The 17822-nt window shown below is 36.3% G+C and overlaps 1 protein-coding gene and 1 non-coding gene across 2 annotated transcripts in view; both read left to right on the top strand.

Moving 5' to 3' along the window:
* Ccser1 (coiled-coil serine rich protein 1) overlaps positions 1-17822 on the top strand; it is a 389496-nt gene that overhangs the window by 301056 nt on the left and 70618 nt on the right. Inside the window, 1 exon segment of the mRNA XM_042701889.1 lies at positions 13228-13311. Within this exon segment, the coding sequence (XP_042557823.1) occupies positions 13228-13311 (84 nt within the window).
* On the top strand, positions 13697-13803 carry LOC122127265. Its single transcript, XR_006151104.1, has one exon. It is a non-coding gene; the product is annotated as a U6 spliceosomal RNA (small nuclear RNA).

Here is a 17822-nt window from a genome sequence, read left to right as displayed (position 1 = left end):
GTGAACAATCTATTCCTTTACTAGAAGTTACATTTAAGAGAGAAGAGATTTTTTCGGAAAAAAAGAGAAATATATAAAGGAGTTAAATCATTTTTCTTATAAAGATAAAATGATGAAGTATTTTAAATCCACTTCTGTGTTCTTTTAAAACATGACATTATATATTTAATGCAATGTTGGGTTTGCGTATTAAGGAAAATGAAATTTTCTTCATTCTTCTCTTTCTATAGCTGTTGTAACTACTATGAGATTGTGTGTTTTTTTAAACATTGAGTCTTTAAACAGTTTGATTGTGTTTGCTTTGAGCAAGTGATTTATTCTTTCTGTTTCTATTTTAAAGACAGGAATATGAAAGACAGTAGTAGTGTTTATGATGCACTTACCAAAAAGTAAAATCATAGTAAATGTTGAAAACCAAAGCAATATGCTAAAAGTGAAAGAAGACAATGGAAATTAAGTGAAGAACATTTCTTTTTTTTTTAATTTAATTTAATTTTTTTTTTGTGAACATACTGTCCAGAGGGGTTACAATTACATGGGCAGGATAATGCATACATTTCTTATCAAGCATTGCAGCCTCCTCCTTTGTTTACCCTTCACATCCCTTCCCAGCCTCCCCCCTTCCCCCCCAATCCCCCCCCCCTTGCACCAACATTGTAAAGCTCGTTTTCAACATGACAACTTGTACTTCTCATTGTTGCAACAGGTCCACCTGTATCCTTAAAGGACTTGTTTTTCCCCATCTCCTCCACAAGTTATACTGACATCAAATATAGTGAAAGCAGGGGTTATACTGTGGGGGAGGGACATACAAAGCAACAAAGAAATAATCTTATAAATGGGTTAGAAACAAATGCATGAAATAAAAGCATTAAAATACATATCTAAGGGTTCATTTTCCTAACATCACATTCTCTGACCTTTTCCGCTTGACTCATACCTATACTAGATATTGCAAATAAAGGAAACCATGGGACCTATGTTTCTTTGGGCCTGGCTTACTTCACTTAATACAATTTTTTCCAAGCCTTTCCATTTCCTAACAAATGGGGAAATGTCATTCTTTCTGATGGAGGCATAGAATTCCATTGTGTATATATACCACATTTTCTTGATCCATTCATCTACTGAGGGGCATCTGGGTTGGTTCCATATCTTAGCTATGGTAAATAATGCTGCAATAAACATAGTTATGCTGGTAGCTTTAGTGTGGTCTTGTTTGTAAACATTTGGGTAAATGCCCAAAAGTGGGATTGCTGGGTCATAGGGGAGCTCTATGTGAAGTCTTTTGAGGAACCTCCATACTGCTTTCCAAAGTGGTTGAACAAGTTTACATTCCCACCAACAATGAAGGTTCCTTTCTGTCCACATCCCCTCCAGCATCTGTTGTTGTTAGAGTTCTTGATTTTTGCTGTTCTAACTGGAGTGAGGTGATATCTCAATGTTGTTTTGATTTGCATTTCTTTTATGGCTAGGGATGTTGAACATTTCTTCATGTGTCTATTGGCCGTCCTTCTTTCGTCTTCAGAGAAGTTTCTCTTCAAGTCTTTCGCCCACTTATTTATTGGGCAGTTGTTTCTTTGAGGATTTGTTGTTGGGGGATTTAATTTTTTGAGTTCCAAGTATATTTTGAGTATATATATGAGACCCTTGTCCTTTGGCTAGTGAAGATCTTCTCCCAATCTGTGGGCTTTCTATTGATCTTGCTAGCTATGTCCTTTGCCATGCAGAAGCTCTGCAACTTCATGCAATCCCATTTGTTCAACCTTTCTTTGATTTGTTGTGTTTCCAGGTCTCTATTCAGAAAATTTTGGCCGGAGCCAAGGAGACCTAGAGTTTCTCCTATTCCATCCTGTAATGTTTTCAGAGTGTCTGCTTTGAGTTCAAGGTCCTTGATCCATTTGAAGTTGATTCTGGTGCAGGGTGATATATAAGGATCTAGCTTAAGTTTTCTACAAGTAGTTAACCAATTTTGCCAGCACCATTTACTGAAGAGGCTGTCTTTCTTCCATTCTATTGTTTTAGCTCCCTTATCGAAGATTAGATGGCTATAGGTCTGTGGGTTCATTTCTGGATTTTCAATTCTATTCCATTGGTCCTGAGGTCTGTTCTTATGCCAATACTAAGCTGTTTTGATTACTATGGCTTTATAGTAGAGTTTGAAATTTGGTATTGATAGTCCTCCAGCAGTGTTCTTTCCTTTGTGAAGAACATTTCTAGGATAAAGTATTCTCCTAAATAATTTTAATACTTTGAAAATAAGTAAAATTACTCTCTGATCAATAATGAATTTAGTATTCAGCAATGAATTGTCCCGAATTTCTTTGGTGCCAGTCCTGGGACTGGAACTCAGAGCCTGACTGCTGTCCCTGAGCTTTTCTGCTTAGGACTAGCTCCCTCCACTTGAGCTACAGCTTCTAGCTTTTTTGGTAGTTAATTGGAGATATGTGTTTCATGGACTTTCCAGCCTAGGCTAGCTTCAAATGGCAATTCTCAGATCTCTGCCTCCAGAGTAGCTAGGATTAAAGACTTCAGCCACCTGTGTGCCACGTCAGAATATTAAAAAAAAAAATTCAGGCTTTATTCTGCTGCACACTTCCTGCTCTGTCCTCACTGAATCGTTAATTAGAATATCACCAGGAAGCAGCTACTGGCATCATCCTTGGGATATTTTTGCAGGCAAATACTTTCCCTTAAGGAATTTCTGAATTAACCTAAGAAAATCAAATCTATTTTAACCTCAAATCTTAGCCTAATTTTTTCAGCAAAAATTATCAAGGGCACAGAGGAGAGAAGATGACTCACCTATGCTTTCTTTCCCTTGTTATTAACTTCCTGTCAGTGTCACAGAGCTAGATGATTTGGGATGTACAAACATAAAGTACAGCTCCCATCCTCAAAACAGTTTGAAGTTAACTGAGGAATGAGATATCTGCATATGTACGTCTGCTAAAGCTTTAGTTAGTGACTGAAAAGAAAGGTAAGGAAAACACTTATGAGACATTTCAAACATGCTCCCTATGCACAAAGCTACAAATTAAGGTCGTAGCAATAGTAATAGGAAGGTAAGAATGGGTTAGAAGTGTGTCATTTGAGAGTGAAATGTGAGAAAAGGTAAGAGGTAATGGGCTTTTGGCTTGAGCCATGCCAAGTCACCACCTTTGTTTTTACAATAAGGAAAAACAAGCTGAACAAACTGAAAAGCATCCATTTTTCCTGGGGCGTCCTGGGAGCAACAGGCTCTCAGAGAAATGAGGCCAGGGAGCTAAGCAGCACCCCTCTCTAGATGGGCAGTAGAGTTCAGAGATTCATGCCTGGGGACAAAGTTACCTGGAGCAGAAGCCACTGAAACCATATTTTGGCGGTTTGGTTTGGGACATTTAAATGCTAATTAAATGCTAATTTTATTTAGGATGAATGTAGAGTGTCTTAAAAGAATCATATTCTTAGGGAAAGTCCAGCACTTTTAGGAGTTATTCCTCTCAACATTCTCAGAGAAGAGAAATAAATCTCCTATATCTTTGATAAGGACAAGGAAAGCAACTACTTGAAATATACCCATTCCCAGAAGAAGGCTTGGTTCACAGTAGGAAAGACTTAAGTATAGCCTCCCTTCCCTTACAAGAAAGGGTACTTAATCTGATCTTTCTGTGCCATTGATGGAGGAAGCAAAACCAACTGAGGGTACACTGAGAAAGAGTTAGGCATTGGGCACCAGTGGTTCATGCTTTTTATCCTAGCTGCTCAGGAGACTGAGATCAGAGAATCATGCATACAAATCCATAAGTAACACACACACACGCACACACACACACACACACACACGCACGCACGCACGCACGCACGCACGCATGCACGCACACACGCACACACACACACACACATACACACACACACGCACACACACTCACACACACACGCACACACACACGCACACACACACACATACACACACACACACGCGCACACACACACACACACACACACACACACACACACCTAAAACTTCACACCATTTATTATCCAGATTTGTTGGAAAAGTTATAGGAGAGGTATTATTAACTAAGTCTAGAAGTAAAGGAGCAATATTATGTTGCTGATTTAATTTTGGGCATTTAAATCTGACACTTATGGAAGATAATATGTATAGGTCCTGAAAAACCAGTTAAATTTTTGGCACAAGATTTCAACAGCTGGAAGGACTTGGTAATGATTATTACTTAAGTGTTAATTTACAGGAAGTTAACAATAAATTGGTAAGTTGAGGAGTTGGTAAAGGGCTTCAGAAAGAGCCCTAGGAAATACTCATGGTTAAACTACAAAAAAGGGGGGAAATATTGGGCTAATCAGAGAATCCCAAGAAGAAAAGTTATTTGAAAAAGATTTTGTCAAGTCAAATGCCTATCTCAAGTTGAAGACTGAAAAATACTTTCTACATTACTTGTATGAGAGTAATTTCCATTAGGTGACTCACCTTGGACCCAGCCTTCAGAGAGAGAATGATTGAACAATTATTATTTATGGTAAGCTAAATTGCAGACGAGGATGTACATCCTGTGAATGTGGTTCCTTTTCTATTAAAAGAAAGCTAGAGACAGGAATAGAAGTTGCAATCAAGGTTGCCTTGTGTCTGTTGTTGTGAAGATTGGTTCAGGAAAGGTATACACAAAAAAAATGCCACTTTAAAGATTGAGATAACTCGTAGAGAAAAATAAACTGAAAGTTATTGAGTTTTAGAGCACTTTGTCATATATTTCTGGACAAGTGTTTAATATTGTCCATTTTTCTCAATACTTGACCAGAAAACTAACTCTGAATAATTCATGCAATATCCATTTTTCATCCCAGATAAAGAAAAGTTCTTTCCTCCTGAGAAAAAAAATATGGCACATTTTAGTTACAATAAGAAAACCTTGTACCAGTGCATACATTTATGTGTGTATTCCAGTAATGTATGGTGAAAAATAAAAACTGGTGGTGCTCTATTTTCAAGAGAAGGAAATTGACCTTGAGTAAAAAGTTGCTTACACATAACTTAAGAGCTTACTGATGTGACAATCATAAAACCCATGCACTTGCAACTCCCTAGACAGACATAGTAGGCAGACAGAGTATCAGAGGAGTGCCAACTATTATAAGGAAGGATGGACGGTAACAAAATGAGAAAGTAAGCAAAAACTGTGTACATACCAGAAAAGCACATACCCAGGAGAGCCATTCATCCAGAAGAGAACACGGGGCGGTAGCGAACAGAGTGTCTTCGAAAATTCAACCAACCTCAAAAGATGCATCGAGTGAATATAGAAGATAATGAAACATAGGTGGAATGCAGGATGATTATACATCCAATAATACTCAGCTAATGCAGAACAACAGCAACACCACCAAAAAAGGATCTGCACATTAGTGAATAAATGGCTTGCTGTAACTTCTTGGGGCACACTTGCCCATAATACAGCTGATTTTGTGCGACCTTCATGAAAGTCTCATTTCTGCTGCACTGCTTGTCTCTGAGTCCATTCTTTAAGGTTGGTCAGGTGAGAGTTTCTCATGCATGCGATGTTCAGTGAGTGTGTTTCCAAAATGTGAAATTGCAATGATGCAAATCATGAAATCCATTGTACATGTTCAGTGGTGCTCATACACTGGGAAGGAGGGATGTAAGGACTGTGAATCTCTGGAATATCTCCCAGTTGCTTTAGGTAATTTTTGCACCACCAAGACCACCACTCCCATTGTAAAGTTTGTATCTAGTTTATTATGCATACACTTCAGAACTGACTTCCATCACAGTTTTATGTTCTTTTTTATTACGTTATAACCCTATGATTTGACTGGCTCCCTATTTATGATGTGAGATGTTGCACAGCTGGACAAAATTAAAGTGACTCTATTTAAAGAAGACTTGTATTTAAATTCATAGTCAAAGACAGCAGAAAGGTCTATTACTTTCAAGATAACATAATACCATTAAAATGCAAATCTCCCAATGCGACAAGTTCAGAATAAAGACTTTATAAATTATAATTTCTGGGTTAAGGCAAAAAAATACTTGTCAATTATTGACAAGCATTCATCTTTACAGTATGTTACTTTCTAAATAAGTCTCAGTCTGATGCCAGTTAATACCGAGTGTTAAATTTGTACATTTGCATAAGTCACCATCTATTTTCTTTACAATCTTAACATGTTAGTACATTTACAATTACAGCCTTTTGAGTGATGTATATTTTCTCAAGCTTAATTAACAAAATACTAAATGCTTTCCAACTAGGAAAGGGCTTTTAGAATCAAAAGGCTTGAAAAGTGTCATTCTTTCATTACAACTGCATATAAAATTTATACCATTTTAACTTGTGGAGCAGGGTGGGTATTTTTGTAAAATGGTTTCTGAGCTTTGCCTTTTGCACATATGTACAAAAAAAATCTCTGGATTTCTCTTCCTAGGCTTTGATGCTCCCTCATGTCTGTTGAGAGGATTTTTCCTTGTCAGATGACTTGAGGGGTTTTCTACTAGAAGGAGAAGGGAAGGTGTCCATATATATATACAGTGATTCTTAAGCAATTTCAGTAGGCATTTACTACTAAATTGAGAACCTGAGAAACTAATGGAGGAGGAAGACTTAACAGTAAAAATCACTGAATGAATGACCTGAAGGAAAATAGCACAGAACTATATGTTGTTGTCCGTAATACACAAATTAATTTTTGATTGCTGGAAACTTCTTTTTGAACCTTGGAATATTTTCTTTGGAATGCAATATTTCATGAGAATATTCACATCTACCATGGTTGTTAGATATCTTTGACGTGAGTATTAAATAGGGTGAGCATTAATATGATGAGGATATTACTAAAAATTCAGGATTAATTAATTCACAGGTAAACCCCTGTGTCTCATAAAATATTCACATAATCTTTCATACTTTCCTATGTGTTATAAGTACATATTTCTGTTAGAATTTCATTAGGCAGAAGTTCATTTTCCATTTTTACCACATAGACTTTTATTTTCTTCCATGACTGGAGATACTATTGCCCTCATCATAAATTGATTGTGTATGAAAGGAATTTTGAACAATTGCATGCATGCTTCTTATTAACTTTACCACATACTGACTAGAGGTCAAAGTGACTTTGGTCTTGAAGCAATGGACTTGTCTAGACATTTTAAATAGGGCCATGTTTCAAGAATGTGTTGGTGCTTCTAACTGGTTGTGGTGGCTGTCCTAGGATTCAGACTATCACAGTAAGTCACATAATTCACATGAATATTGAGGTGACTTTGTCCTGTGATAAAAATACTGTAATAGCAGACTCAAGTCTAGAGACAGAAATATTAGAAATAACTATTGGATATATTTTTAGATAAAAGACTCATATTTTGGCAACTGTGCAGTTGATACTTCATTGTTGCACTTTCCATTTTTGACAATATGTTGTTGATTCTCAAATCTTTGTCTGATAATTATATCTTTCTTTATCCTGAGACCAGACCCATGTATCCCATGTATCTGATGTTAGCATAGACTTCCAACCAATTATAGATTATTACTCAGCACTGATTTATGAAAATCACACAGATCAACACTGGTAATGCAGACTCAAATGTCAGTCTTCTGTGCCCAGAAGTACAGCAAGTGATAATGTATAAAACACGTGATAGATTTGTACATTCTCCTCTGTTTTAGATAATTTAAAGATAGCCTTTAATGACAGATACCGGTTTTCAGTACGCTATTTAATAGAATCAATTACTAATTTTGTTTTGTAGTGGAAGTTCATCCTATAGTTGTGCAATGTGTGCATGTGTGCAGGAAATCACTGCCCAACTAATTGTTCAAAACATATCTACTTAAAATGTTTAAAAAGATACTTTTCATAAATTCTTTCATATGCCATCTTAAAAGGCTTCTCCTATACAATAATGCTGATAATGAGTATTTGAAGATAGTATTGTATGTGCTGTTGCTTTCCATTAGTGTCTCTGAAAAAGAAGAAAGCATGACCTTTACTTCTTTCCATACCACATAATACCGGTTTATTTTTGTAGCTGTAATTCATAACTTCAACTAATGTTCATTGCCTTTTTGCAGTTTAGTGTGCTGACCTCTCAGACTGCGTGAAACATTGCTTACATCAAGTTACATTATCTGCAATTCCTGTACACCAGAGCATTACGCTCTCTGCTTTCCCTGCCCCTCTTTCTCCAAAATTATGTCAAAATCCTTGAAACACTTCTAAAGCATTACTCTTTTTGTATTCTACATCAGAGGCACAACTCATCATTCTAAAAAGTCTTTTTTTTTTTTAATTTAGTAAAGGATCTGCCAGTACTGGAAAGTATCTCCTCTCTGGTTCATTTTTTACTGTTTTATTAACAGATAAAATAAGAGGACATAGATCTCCTCCCACCCTTCTTTTTTTTATATATATTTTAAACAGAAATCACATAAATTACCATGCAGAGCCCAGTGTCATTCATGGAGTATATCCCTGTGACTAAAAGCAGAATAATTGCCCAAGAATTGGCTCACTCCCTTATTCCAGGAGGATAGAAGAAGGTTGCCCACACCAGAAACCACCTCCTGCCAGCGGAATGAGATTCAAAGATTCTTTCAGTGGGACGTCACAGCACCTAGGCGTATCCCACTCTGAACGGCAGATCTGTATTTTACAGCTTCAAGGGAAGAAGGTTTTCCGACAGAACGTGTATAAAACTGCACCAGGAAAGCATAGAAACTAAAAGAACCTACACAGGGCAGCCTGTTCATGGCCAGCAGTAGAGGATTCATGGCAATTTCACAGCCAGCCGTAGACTAGATAATTTGAATGAATTCGTAGACTCAATGTTATAGACACCTTTCTAGGTTGCTTGATGCCTGGCCTGTTAAATGAACGGGAAAGAAGCTGGCAAGAAAGATAATTAGTTGTCTTTGAGTTGAGGGTCTGATAGGTATGGATCAAACTATTTGATGACTCCAAGTGAGACAAAGTCATGCTTAATCCCTAACTTTCTGACCAACTCCTCAGCTGTGTTCCCAGAAAATTTAGGGCAGTTGAACAATCTCAGGCCTTCCTTGCATCTTGTAAGAGAAGAATTCTCTTGGGTTTCTTAGACAGAGTGAAGAAAGAGTTGGGGATGGAGTCAACTGAAGTCCAAACAGGCTAAATGTCAAGATGGTGCCTTCTTGTGGCTGGCTGTTGGTGTTGGGGCGGGGGGCGGGGGAGAGCGTATCTATACATTCCTGTCAATGGAATAACTATGTAACCTCTGCTTTGTACGGTGGTGGCTGTATTCCTTCTGTGTAGGAGTAACCTGAGAGGAAGCAGTCTGTAAGATCACCATGGAAGTAGAAACCCTGGCCTGTCCCTGAAAGTCATGAAGAATTATATGGCACAAGTTAATAAGATCATTCTAGATCTGAATGAAAGAAGCATGGGACTCCATTATTCCACAAAAATAGTAGCAAAGATATCATCTTTGGTCTACACCACACTGAATTCGGTATTAATGAATACTTTTTGGAATAGGAAATAATGTAATTCAATTTTAAAACTAAAAAAAATCTTATACTGGAATTCTGTTTTTCTATCTAGGAATAATGTGCATTTTTAAAAGCACAGTTCAAGTGGATCCAACTTTTATAGAGGTTAATGGAATTGTCATATTTTGAAGTCCGCTAACATTAAAATCCTTTTACTTCCCCTCACCAATATTACTTCTAACTTGTTAGGTCATCAAATATGTTCAGAATTGTTAGGTAAAATATGAACATTAAAGAGACATATCCACCAAACTTTATCTGGAACTTTTGTTAAAAGTCTTTGATTTTGCATGTTAAACTTAGTAAACTATCACATGAATATAAAACAACTGAAAGCAAAATGTCCAGTAACTAAAATTCATTTTCAAGGCTATTTATAAGGAAGACTTTTTTTGCAAAACATCTTTGCTTGTTATCAATGAATAGTTAATATTTGTCATTCTTCTATAAATATATGAAAATCAGCTACCTGATGGAAAGTTATGAAGTTGTGAACTTCTTGACAAGTTTCCCCAGCAATAAAGTCTGAGATTTTTTAAAAGTAAGCATACTGAGGATAAACCATTCCTGTATCCTTTCCAGTAAGGACAAGATAGGCAAATCATTTATTTAAAGTAATAGATTAACAAATGATTATTAAAATTACTGTTGAAAATCACCAACAGCAAAAAAAAAAAAAGAAAAAAATTTTTAAAAAGCAATGACAGTAAATAGTAGTTGAGTCTAAGATCCCACATCATGAAAGGGCTGATGGCTGAGCTGTAAGTCCTGGGGTTAACTACCCAGTTCCATGTGTTAGATATCTAGAGTTTGTCAAGACTTCTAGCAGAAGTCCAAGATCATGGTCTGAAACAGTGGCAGAATTATGGTGATGGTGATGATCTGGCTCTTCCTGAGATACTCCATCCACTGCAGATCAAGAGGCTACCCACTTTCTTTCAAACTGAGATCTCTTGAATAAGCCAGTAGGCTTCTAGCACAACTTGTTTATCTGACAGAGAATTAATCAAGAATAAAACACGGTCCTCTTCTTGCTACTCCAACTCAGTCTTTATTCTTCCCCCCTTCCTTTCATATTTTCTTTGTTTTCTCCTTCGTGGCAGTAAGATACAACAGAGCTTTTGGTGTTGTCATTGATCTCCACAGACATTTTCCAAGAGTTGAAGGAAGTTAAGTAATCAGTACGGAGCCACATAGCGAATTGTTTACAGGTTCAAGGATCCGATCATAGCTCCCACTGGTCCTAAGAAGCATGGTTATTTTCTCACCTCCTGCTAAGAAAGCAGATTTTCTCTTTGCAAAATGGAGCCAGGTACACCTTTTTATTTTAAGAGGAATACCTAGAACCGATAAACATTAGTTTAAAAAACAATAGTTACAAACTGTCCATGAAAAATCTATCATGTAGGAAGTAGGACTTAATTACAAAGGACAAAGTTCAGGCAAAGATGACTAGAATGCTTCCATTTCAACTGGTCATCAACAAAGGCAAAGAGACATTAACAAGTTAGAAGTACACATTGTCTATTTCTGTGGAAAAGACACAAAATTACTATGAGAGCTAGAATAAATATTTGATTTTCTCTGACCATTCGGAAGTTTTCTTCCTTGCCATCTCTGATAGAGTTAAGTTGTAAAGTAAATGAGTGCTCCCTCCTCTAACGCTTATCATGTTGATTTGGCAATTTTGAGGGAAGGAAATATGAATTCCAGCATCTTATTTGTGGCGGTTAATATGCTTTGTATTAATTAGGCAGAGTCTGTATATTGAAGTAGAAATTAAAAAATAAAGGTATTCCAGTAAGGCTGGGTAACAAGGAAAGAGCGCTTGAATTTTTGTATGTCACCAAAGTTTTTTTTAAATTGCTATCCTAAAGATGATGTACAGAGAGGTTATTGTTACATAAGTCATGTAATGAGTATATTTTTTTAAACAGTGTCACCTCTTCTCTGGTTTTCTCCCAGTTTTTCTTCTCCCAAACCTCCACCCCAACCAGTTGTATAGTTCATTTTCATCATAATATCTAGTGAGTATCACTGATGAATTTGTCATCCTTTGTCCCAGCATTTTGGTGCTCCCCACTATACTCCCCCAAACAGATAAACTTATATATAGAACAAAAGGTACAGAAATTTTTTAAAAAATACAACAACAAAGGGGGAAAACCCAAATAACAAAAAACTTCTTGTTTCTAATTCTTGGAGTTCACTTTGATAAACTTCATTTTATATGATCATATGCACATAGCTCTTGAGCCTTTGTGATCCTCTCCTAAGAATATCCTCCTCCAGTGTGCATAGCTAGAGTTCTGCATAATTTATCATTTCCAAGTGTATTTTTATCTTGAATTTTTATATGCCACTTTTATATACTATGTCACCTAACTCACAAAAGAATGTATAATTCATTCAGTAATGGATAGTTAGAGTTTTTCCTGGAATTTGCCTTAGAATATGAGATACTGTGGGAGATAGGAGGTTATAATGGGAGAAGGTCGTAAAATCCAATGATTTACATGTGCATAAAACAATACTACATTTCAGCTTTGTTTCCAGAAAGCAATGATTGATTGGAAATAAACTCTGAAACTAAAAAAAAAAAAAAAAATAACAAATGGTGAAGGGAATACAACACTTAGGCCCAAGAGTTTCAAATTTTCATGAAAAAAGGAATTAGCTGTTTTAATAGGAAGGAATGGTATTAATTCTGTTTTAAAAACAAATTACTCCCACTGATAAGGGAAGTGATAGAGTGAGGCCAAACCAATTTAGAGACTACTGTAGTACTTTGGGTAAGAAGGGATGAGTTTCCACAGTAATTTAATGAAGAATAGAGAACATCAATTCCAAGAAATACTAAGAAAGTAGAGGGCACAGACATGATGTCAGATTTGTTTCAGAGCGGGTACGAGCTGAGAGTATTGGCTAATTCCTGATGATAGAAGAATCCTGTTGCAAATGAGTAGAAGTCAAGCCTCAGAGTGGAGGGGAGGATATGATAAATTTTTGACACAGTGTTGAGTGAGCAGGAGGTATTGGTTTGTGAGCTGGAGCTTAGAAGACAGGATTCAGGATGACGTCCTTGCATCTGAGTTGCCAGCATGGAGGGGTGGAGGTGATAAACGTGCATAGATTGTGTACATAGAAGCCATGAGTCACTGCACCTTACAGAATAAGATTGTTAAAAGGCTGAGGATTGTGTTGAAAGGGCCAAATAATACCAGTATTACTAATATTACATCATTGGTGGTGAGACTAACATGAGAATTCCTAGCTAATTACAGCAGGGAGACAATGGCTAAAATCTCTCTTCTAGACTATCATTACTATTATTCCATTGCTTATATATGCACAAACATAAGAGGAAAGACTTGAGAATGACTTGTTTGGTTTTTAATCCTAAGAAATAAAAAAATAAAAAATTAATTATGTAAAATATGACATACTTACATGTATATGTAGGCACATACATGTAATCAGGTGCAACATAGTACTATTTTTGGACACATTTGTTTTCAGTTGAAACTTTGAAATGGTATGGAAGCTACCACATCACAGAAGAAATCTGAGGCTTCTTAGTCAGTTGCAATTATCTGCCATGATGGGAAGCTGACTTTGTTTGTCAAAGGCAAAGTGAAAGGGCTTAGCCTATTATACTGTCTCTTTGATGTTTTTATAGGATATCATGAAAGATGAATGTTCAGTGCTCAAGTTACAGCTGAAAGAGAGGGATGAACTCATTTCCCAACTTCAAGAAGAGCTGGTAAGTGACAATATTTGGCTCACATTGTTTACTTTGTTTACAAGGTTCTTTGCTATGACCCATTACCTGTTAACACTGATATAATTAATTATATATGACCACTGTCAATGATTCAATCTGATTATCAATTATATAATGTAAAAGTAATAAAATTGCTATCTCTGACAAGTTGAAGGGCAGAGAAACTTTTATATGTGTGGAAATGTATATAATTATGGAAACAGATTACTGAGCCAGGGTTAGATGTTTCAGTCATAGCTATTAAAAATCTTGAAGGTTAAGGGTACATTAAATTTTGTTAAGTGCAAGATTTTATTCAGAAATCTTGCAAAAACCCATATTTTACTTTTTATTTTCACAAAGTTACAAAAAAAATGTATCTTTACTGCTCACTTTGGGAGCACATTTACTGAAATTGGAACAATACAGCAAAGATTAGCATGGCCTTTGCCCAGGATGACATACATTATATGAGCTGAGCACCAATGGCTCACACTTGACATCCTAGATACTTAGGAGGCTGAGATCTGAGGATAGTGCTTCAAAGCCAGTCCAGGAAGTAAAGTCTGTGAGACTCTTATTTCCAGTTAATCACCAAAAAAGCCAGAAGTGGTGCTATGGCTCAAGTGGTAGAACACTAACCTTGAGCAAATAAAGGAGTTCAGAGACAGTGCCCAGGCCCAGAGTATAAGCCTTCGAGCCCCAGGACAAGCCAAGACAAAAAGTGTTATATGATACTCAAATAGCATAAAATTATACACAAGACAAAATATGTATCATTTATGTTTTCATGGTATAGTCATTGTATATGATAACATAAAAATACTACAAGGAATCTTGTAGGATCTTTATAACATAACAAACACATTTGCTAGGTAAAGAAGATCAGTGGTTATTAGTTTTCTGGTATGTGTTTTCAATATACAAATGCATATCAATAGCAAGTTACATTTAACATGTTTATTTTATGTATAAACAAAAATCCTACTAGTATAACTCAAGAATTGAGAGGAATAAAATAGGATTTTTAATTCATGAAGAATTCATACAAGACCACTGAAAGAGTCCTTGACATATTATTAAAAGCAACAAAAAAGTCCTAGTCAAAAATACCTTCATGATGGCATTTTATAATAATTAAATTCAATAAAATGAAAAAAACAGACTTTGAGTGGTCCTAAGAGATTGAGATAAAAGAGAACTTGCCATGCTTTTCTGAAACATTACTACATGCTGAGTTTAAGTTCTAAGATTGGTTTCATTATGTTGTTTTGCTCCCATGAGCCAATAAATAATGGGACTCCATAGGACTTATAAACACCAATACTATTGCAGGTACAAAAACATATCTTACATTACTAGAAATAACCTTTCATAAGAATGACTAGACTGTAATATCACTTTTAAGATTTTTACCTAATGAAGAAAACATTTTCATTTGTTTAATATAGATTTTTAGGCATATATCATCAAACTTTATATGAATGGAATAGAAAAATACGTTTGCATTAAATAAATATTAAGTGTAGATATTTACTAAATCATTGAGTCATCCATTTTAACATAGCTAAGTATCTATTCATTCACTTTGCCAGAAAGTGCTTATTTTGGATAATTAACTCAGAGAAAGAAGTTCAGCCTTCTCGAAAGTAGTTGTGATCAGATTTAAAATAAGAAATGAGACCTTCGTTTGTTGAGTGAAATCAGAGAGAAAATTATTACTTCCACTGCCAGTATTACATAGCTATAATTAAAGTAATTCAGCACCCCTCCTTCCAAAAAAATCTCATACTGTCTGACATATAAAAACAAAGAAGAAGATTCTTTTTTTCTTTTCTTTTTTAAACTGGAATTACCCAGATTGGATACTTAACTTCTAAAAATTCCCATGTAATAACCAAGTTTCCATATTCATGTTACACTATGTAGTTTGAGTAATCATCTTGAAATTTTCACCAAAGGGGGGAAAAAAAACCTCACCTTTTGAAAATAGTTTTTCTGTTAGAGAGAACTGTCACTAAGAAGGAAAACATCAGCCATGATTTAAATATTTAAGAAAAAAAAAAGAACATTGTTCAAAGGAAAAAATTAAACTGTAGCTGAATTTAGAGCCTCCACATGGGCGAGCGATCACCCAGGGCTACAAAGAATTGTGGTCTATGAAAACTGGTGGTTCTGTTTCTAATCCTGGTGATAACTAAATGAGTTATGACACTTTGTCAAGATGAAGGTTAAACATTCCATTTTGACTTTACACTTGAAACATTTAAATAATTTTGGAAACTAGTTTTGCTGTTGCCTATTATAAACTATATTCAGAACCTTTAGAACTAGTTATCATGGTCTTTTCATTTCCTGACCATTGCTATTCTCATAAGCAGGGTAGCCTTCATATGTCTATATACTGTACAGAGAATTGGCATGAAATCATAAGGAAAGATTTACACTCAGTAATCCAAAATGTTCTTACTTCTTTTTATAATTATTTATCTTTAAGTAACTCAAGATGCTTCTCAGACTTTTTGTCATTGTGTCAAATAACTGAGAAAGGCAATTTCAAGGAGGAAAGATTAACTTGGCCACATCAATTCCGTGGTTTCAGTTAGTAGTTCTGAGGGAATCTAATGCTTTTAGGCCAGGCAGACAGCACGGAGGAAGAACACGGCTGAGGAAAATTGCCCATCCTCATGCCAGCCGGGAGGCAAAGAGCAAAGAAGAAACAGGAGGGGCCCCAGATCAAGAAATACCCTGAAACTGCTCATTCCTAAGCCATCCTCTTCCTCCAGCTAGGCCCTACCACTCAGTTCTACCTTTCCATTAGTCTAGTCCTTGTTGTTTTGTTATTCTTTATTGGTCATGGGGCTTGAACTCAGGACCTGGGTGCTGTCCCTGAGCTCTGTCATTCAAGGCTAGCACTCTACCACTTTGAGCCACAGTGTGACTTCCAATTTTCTGGTGGTTAGTTAGAAATAAGAGTCTTACTTCCCTGGTTTAAGCCTTGATGGATCCTCAGATCTCAGCCTCCTGAGTAGCTAGGATTACAGGTGTGAGCCATCAGTGCGTGGCTTTTTATTCAAGGAATGGTTAAAGTATTGATTGGTTCAGAGCCCTAAGGACCTAATCATCCTTGGACACGCCTCACAGACACACACGCCCAGAGAAACATTTTATTAATCTCTGCAGTATCTCTCAATCTAATAAAATCAAGATCAATCATTATGTGGACCTTGATAGCTAAGAGTTTTGAAGAAGCCAAAGATAGGACAAAGTAAACAGGACTGGAGAAACAAAGGATTTCCACTCATTTTGTCATATCATTGCTAAATGACTCCTTGACCACGTATATGGTGTATGTATGCACACAACAGAGGGAAGCTAGGAGGAGGGCACAGAATCAGAGGGAAACAGGAAAGCATACAACACAGGGGTCCATCAGCTGCACTGGACATAGATGAACATGAACTAAGCAACTCAAAGGCAGTGTTGGGAGAGAAGGAATGAGAGGGAAAGAGGGACCAGCTTACACTAAGCAAAAGGAAAGAAATGTCCATATCACCCGGTGTGGAAGAAATAGTTGTATTGTCAAAGCTCATAGAATTCACAAACTTTATAGACCATGATAATGACAGTTTGCCTTGTGAAGGTTAAAAATGTGTTTGTGACTAAGTATCACGATTCCACAATAATGTGAAATTTGTGAAATTTATGTAATCCCCAACTATCAATTTAAAAAAAACAAAATAACAAATAGAATCCAGATACAGTGGTACAAACCTATCATCTCGGTACTAGTGATATGGAGGTGGAATCTTGAGTTCAAGATGTACCTGTGCTACATGGTAAGACTCTATTTAAAAAAATAAACAGAAAAACCACACGAAGTTTAAAAAAAAGAGTTTTGAAGAGTTAATCAGTGGTCCATTGAGTTTGGTGCAAAAGAGAAAAATACCAAATGAACTTTCCCAACTACTTGACAAGACTGTAAGCATGTGGTATGAGTGTCTGTGCTGCAGGTATTTAGTAGCCTTTCTGACACTTCCCACTAGAAGACAGTAGCCTTCTTCAGACATTCTCTAACGTAAAACCTCTCAGTAAAATTGTATGTTGCGAGATGAATCTACTTGCAGATGCCTGGGGATGGTGTGTGTGTGTATGTGTGTGTGTCAGGGAATTAGAGCTCTATAGAAGGAATGGAATTTTCCTTAGAGTATAATCTACTTACTTTAAGCATTCAATACTATTTTGGCCTATTGGAGCTGCCATAACACAATCTTATGTATTGGATGGTTTAGACACAGAAAGATAATTTCTCACAGTTCTGTGGTTTGGAAGTCAAAGATGAAGGGGCCAGCACGGTTGAGCTCCAGTGAGGACTTGTTCCATCTTCTTTCTATATGTGAGGTGAGAGAAAGATGAAGAGCACTCCAGTATCCTTTAAATACTCTCATAATAAAGGCCCTGCTCTCAGGCTGGCCTCTAAACACAACCATCTCCCAAAGTCACAAAAACAC

The sequence above is a fragment of the Dipodomys spectabilis genome, unplaced genomic scaffold, assembly GCF_019054845.1.
Source record: "Dipodomys spectabilis isolate Male_0828 unplaced genomic scaffold, ASM1905484v1 ptg000297l, whole genome shotgun sequence".
Classification (NCBI taxonomy): Eukaryota; Metazoa; Chordata; class Mammalia; order Rodentia; family Heteromyidae; genus Dipodomys; species Dipodomys spectabilis.
This window is presented reverse-complemented; position numbering and strand designations above follow the sequence as displayed.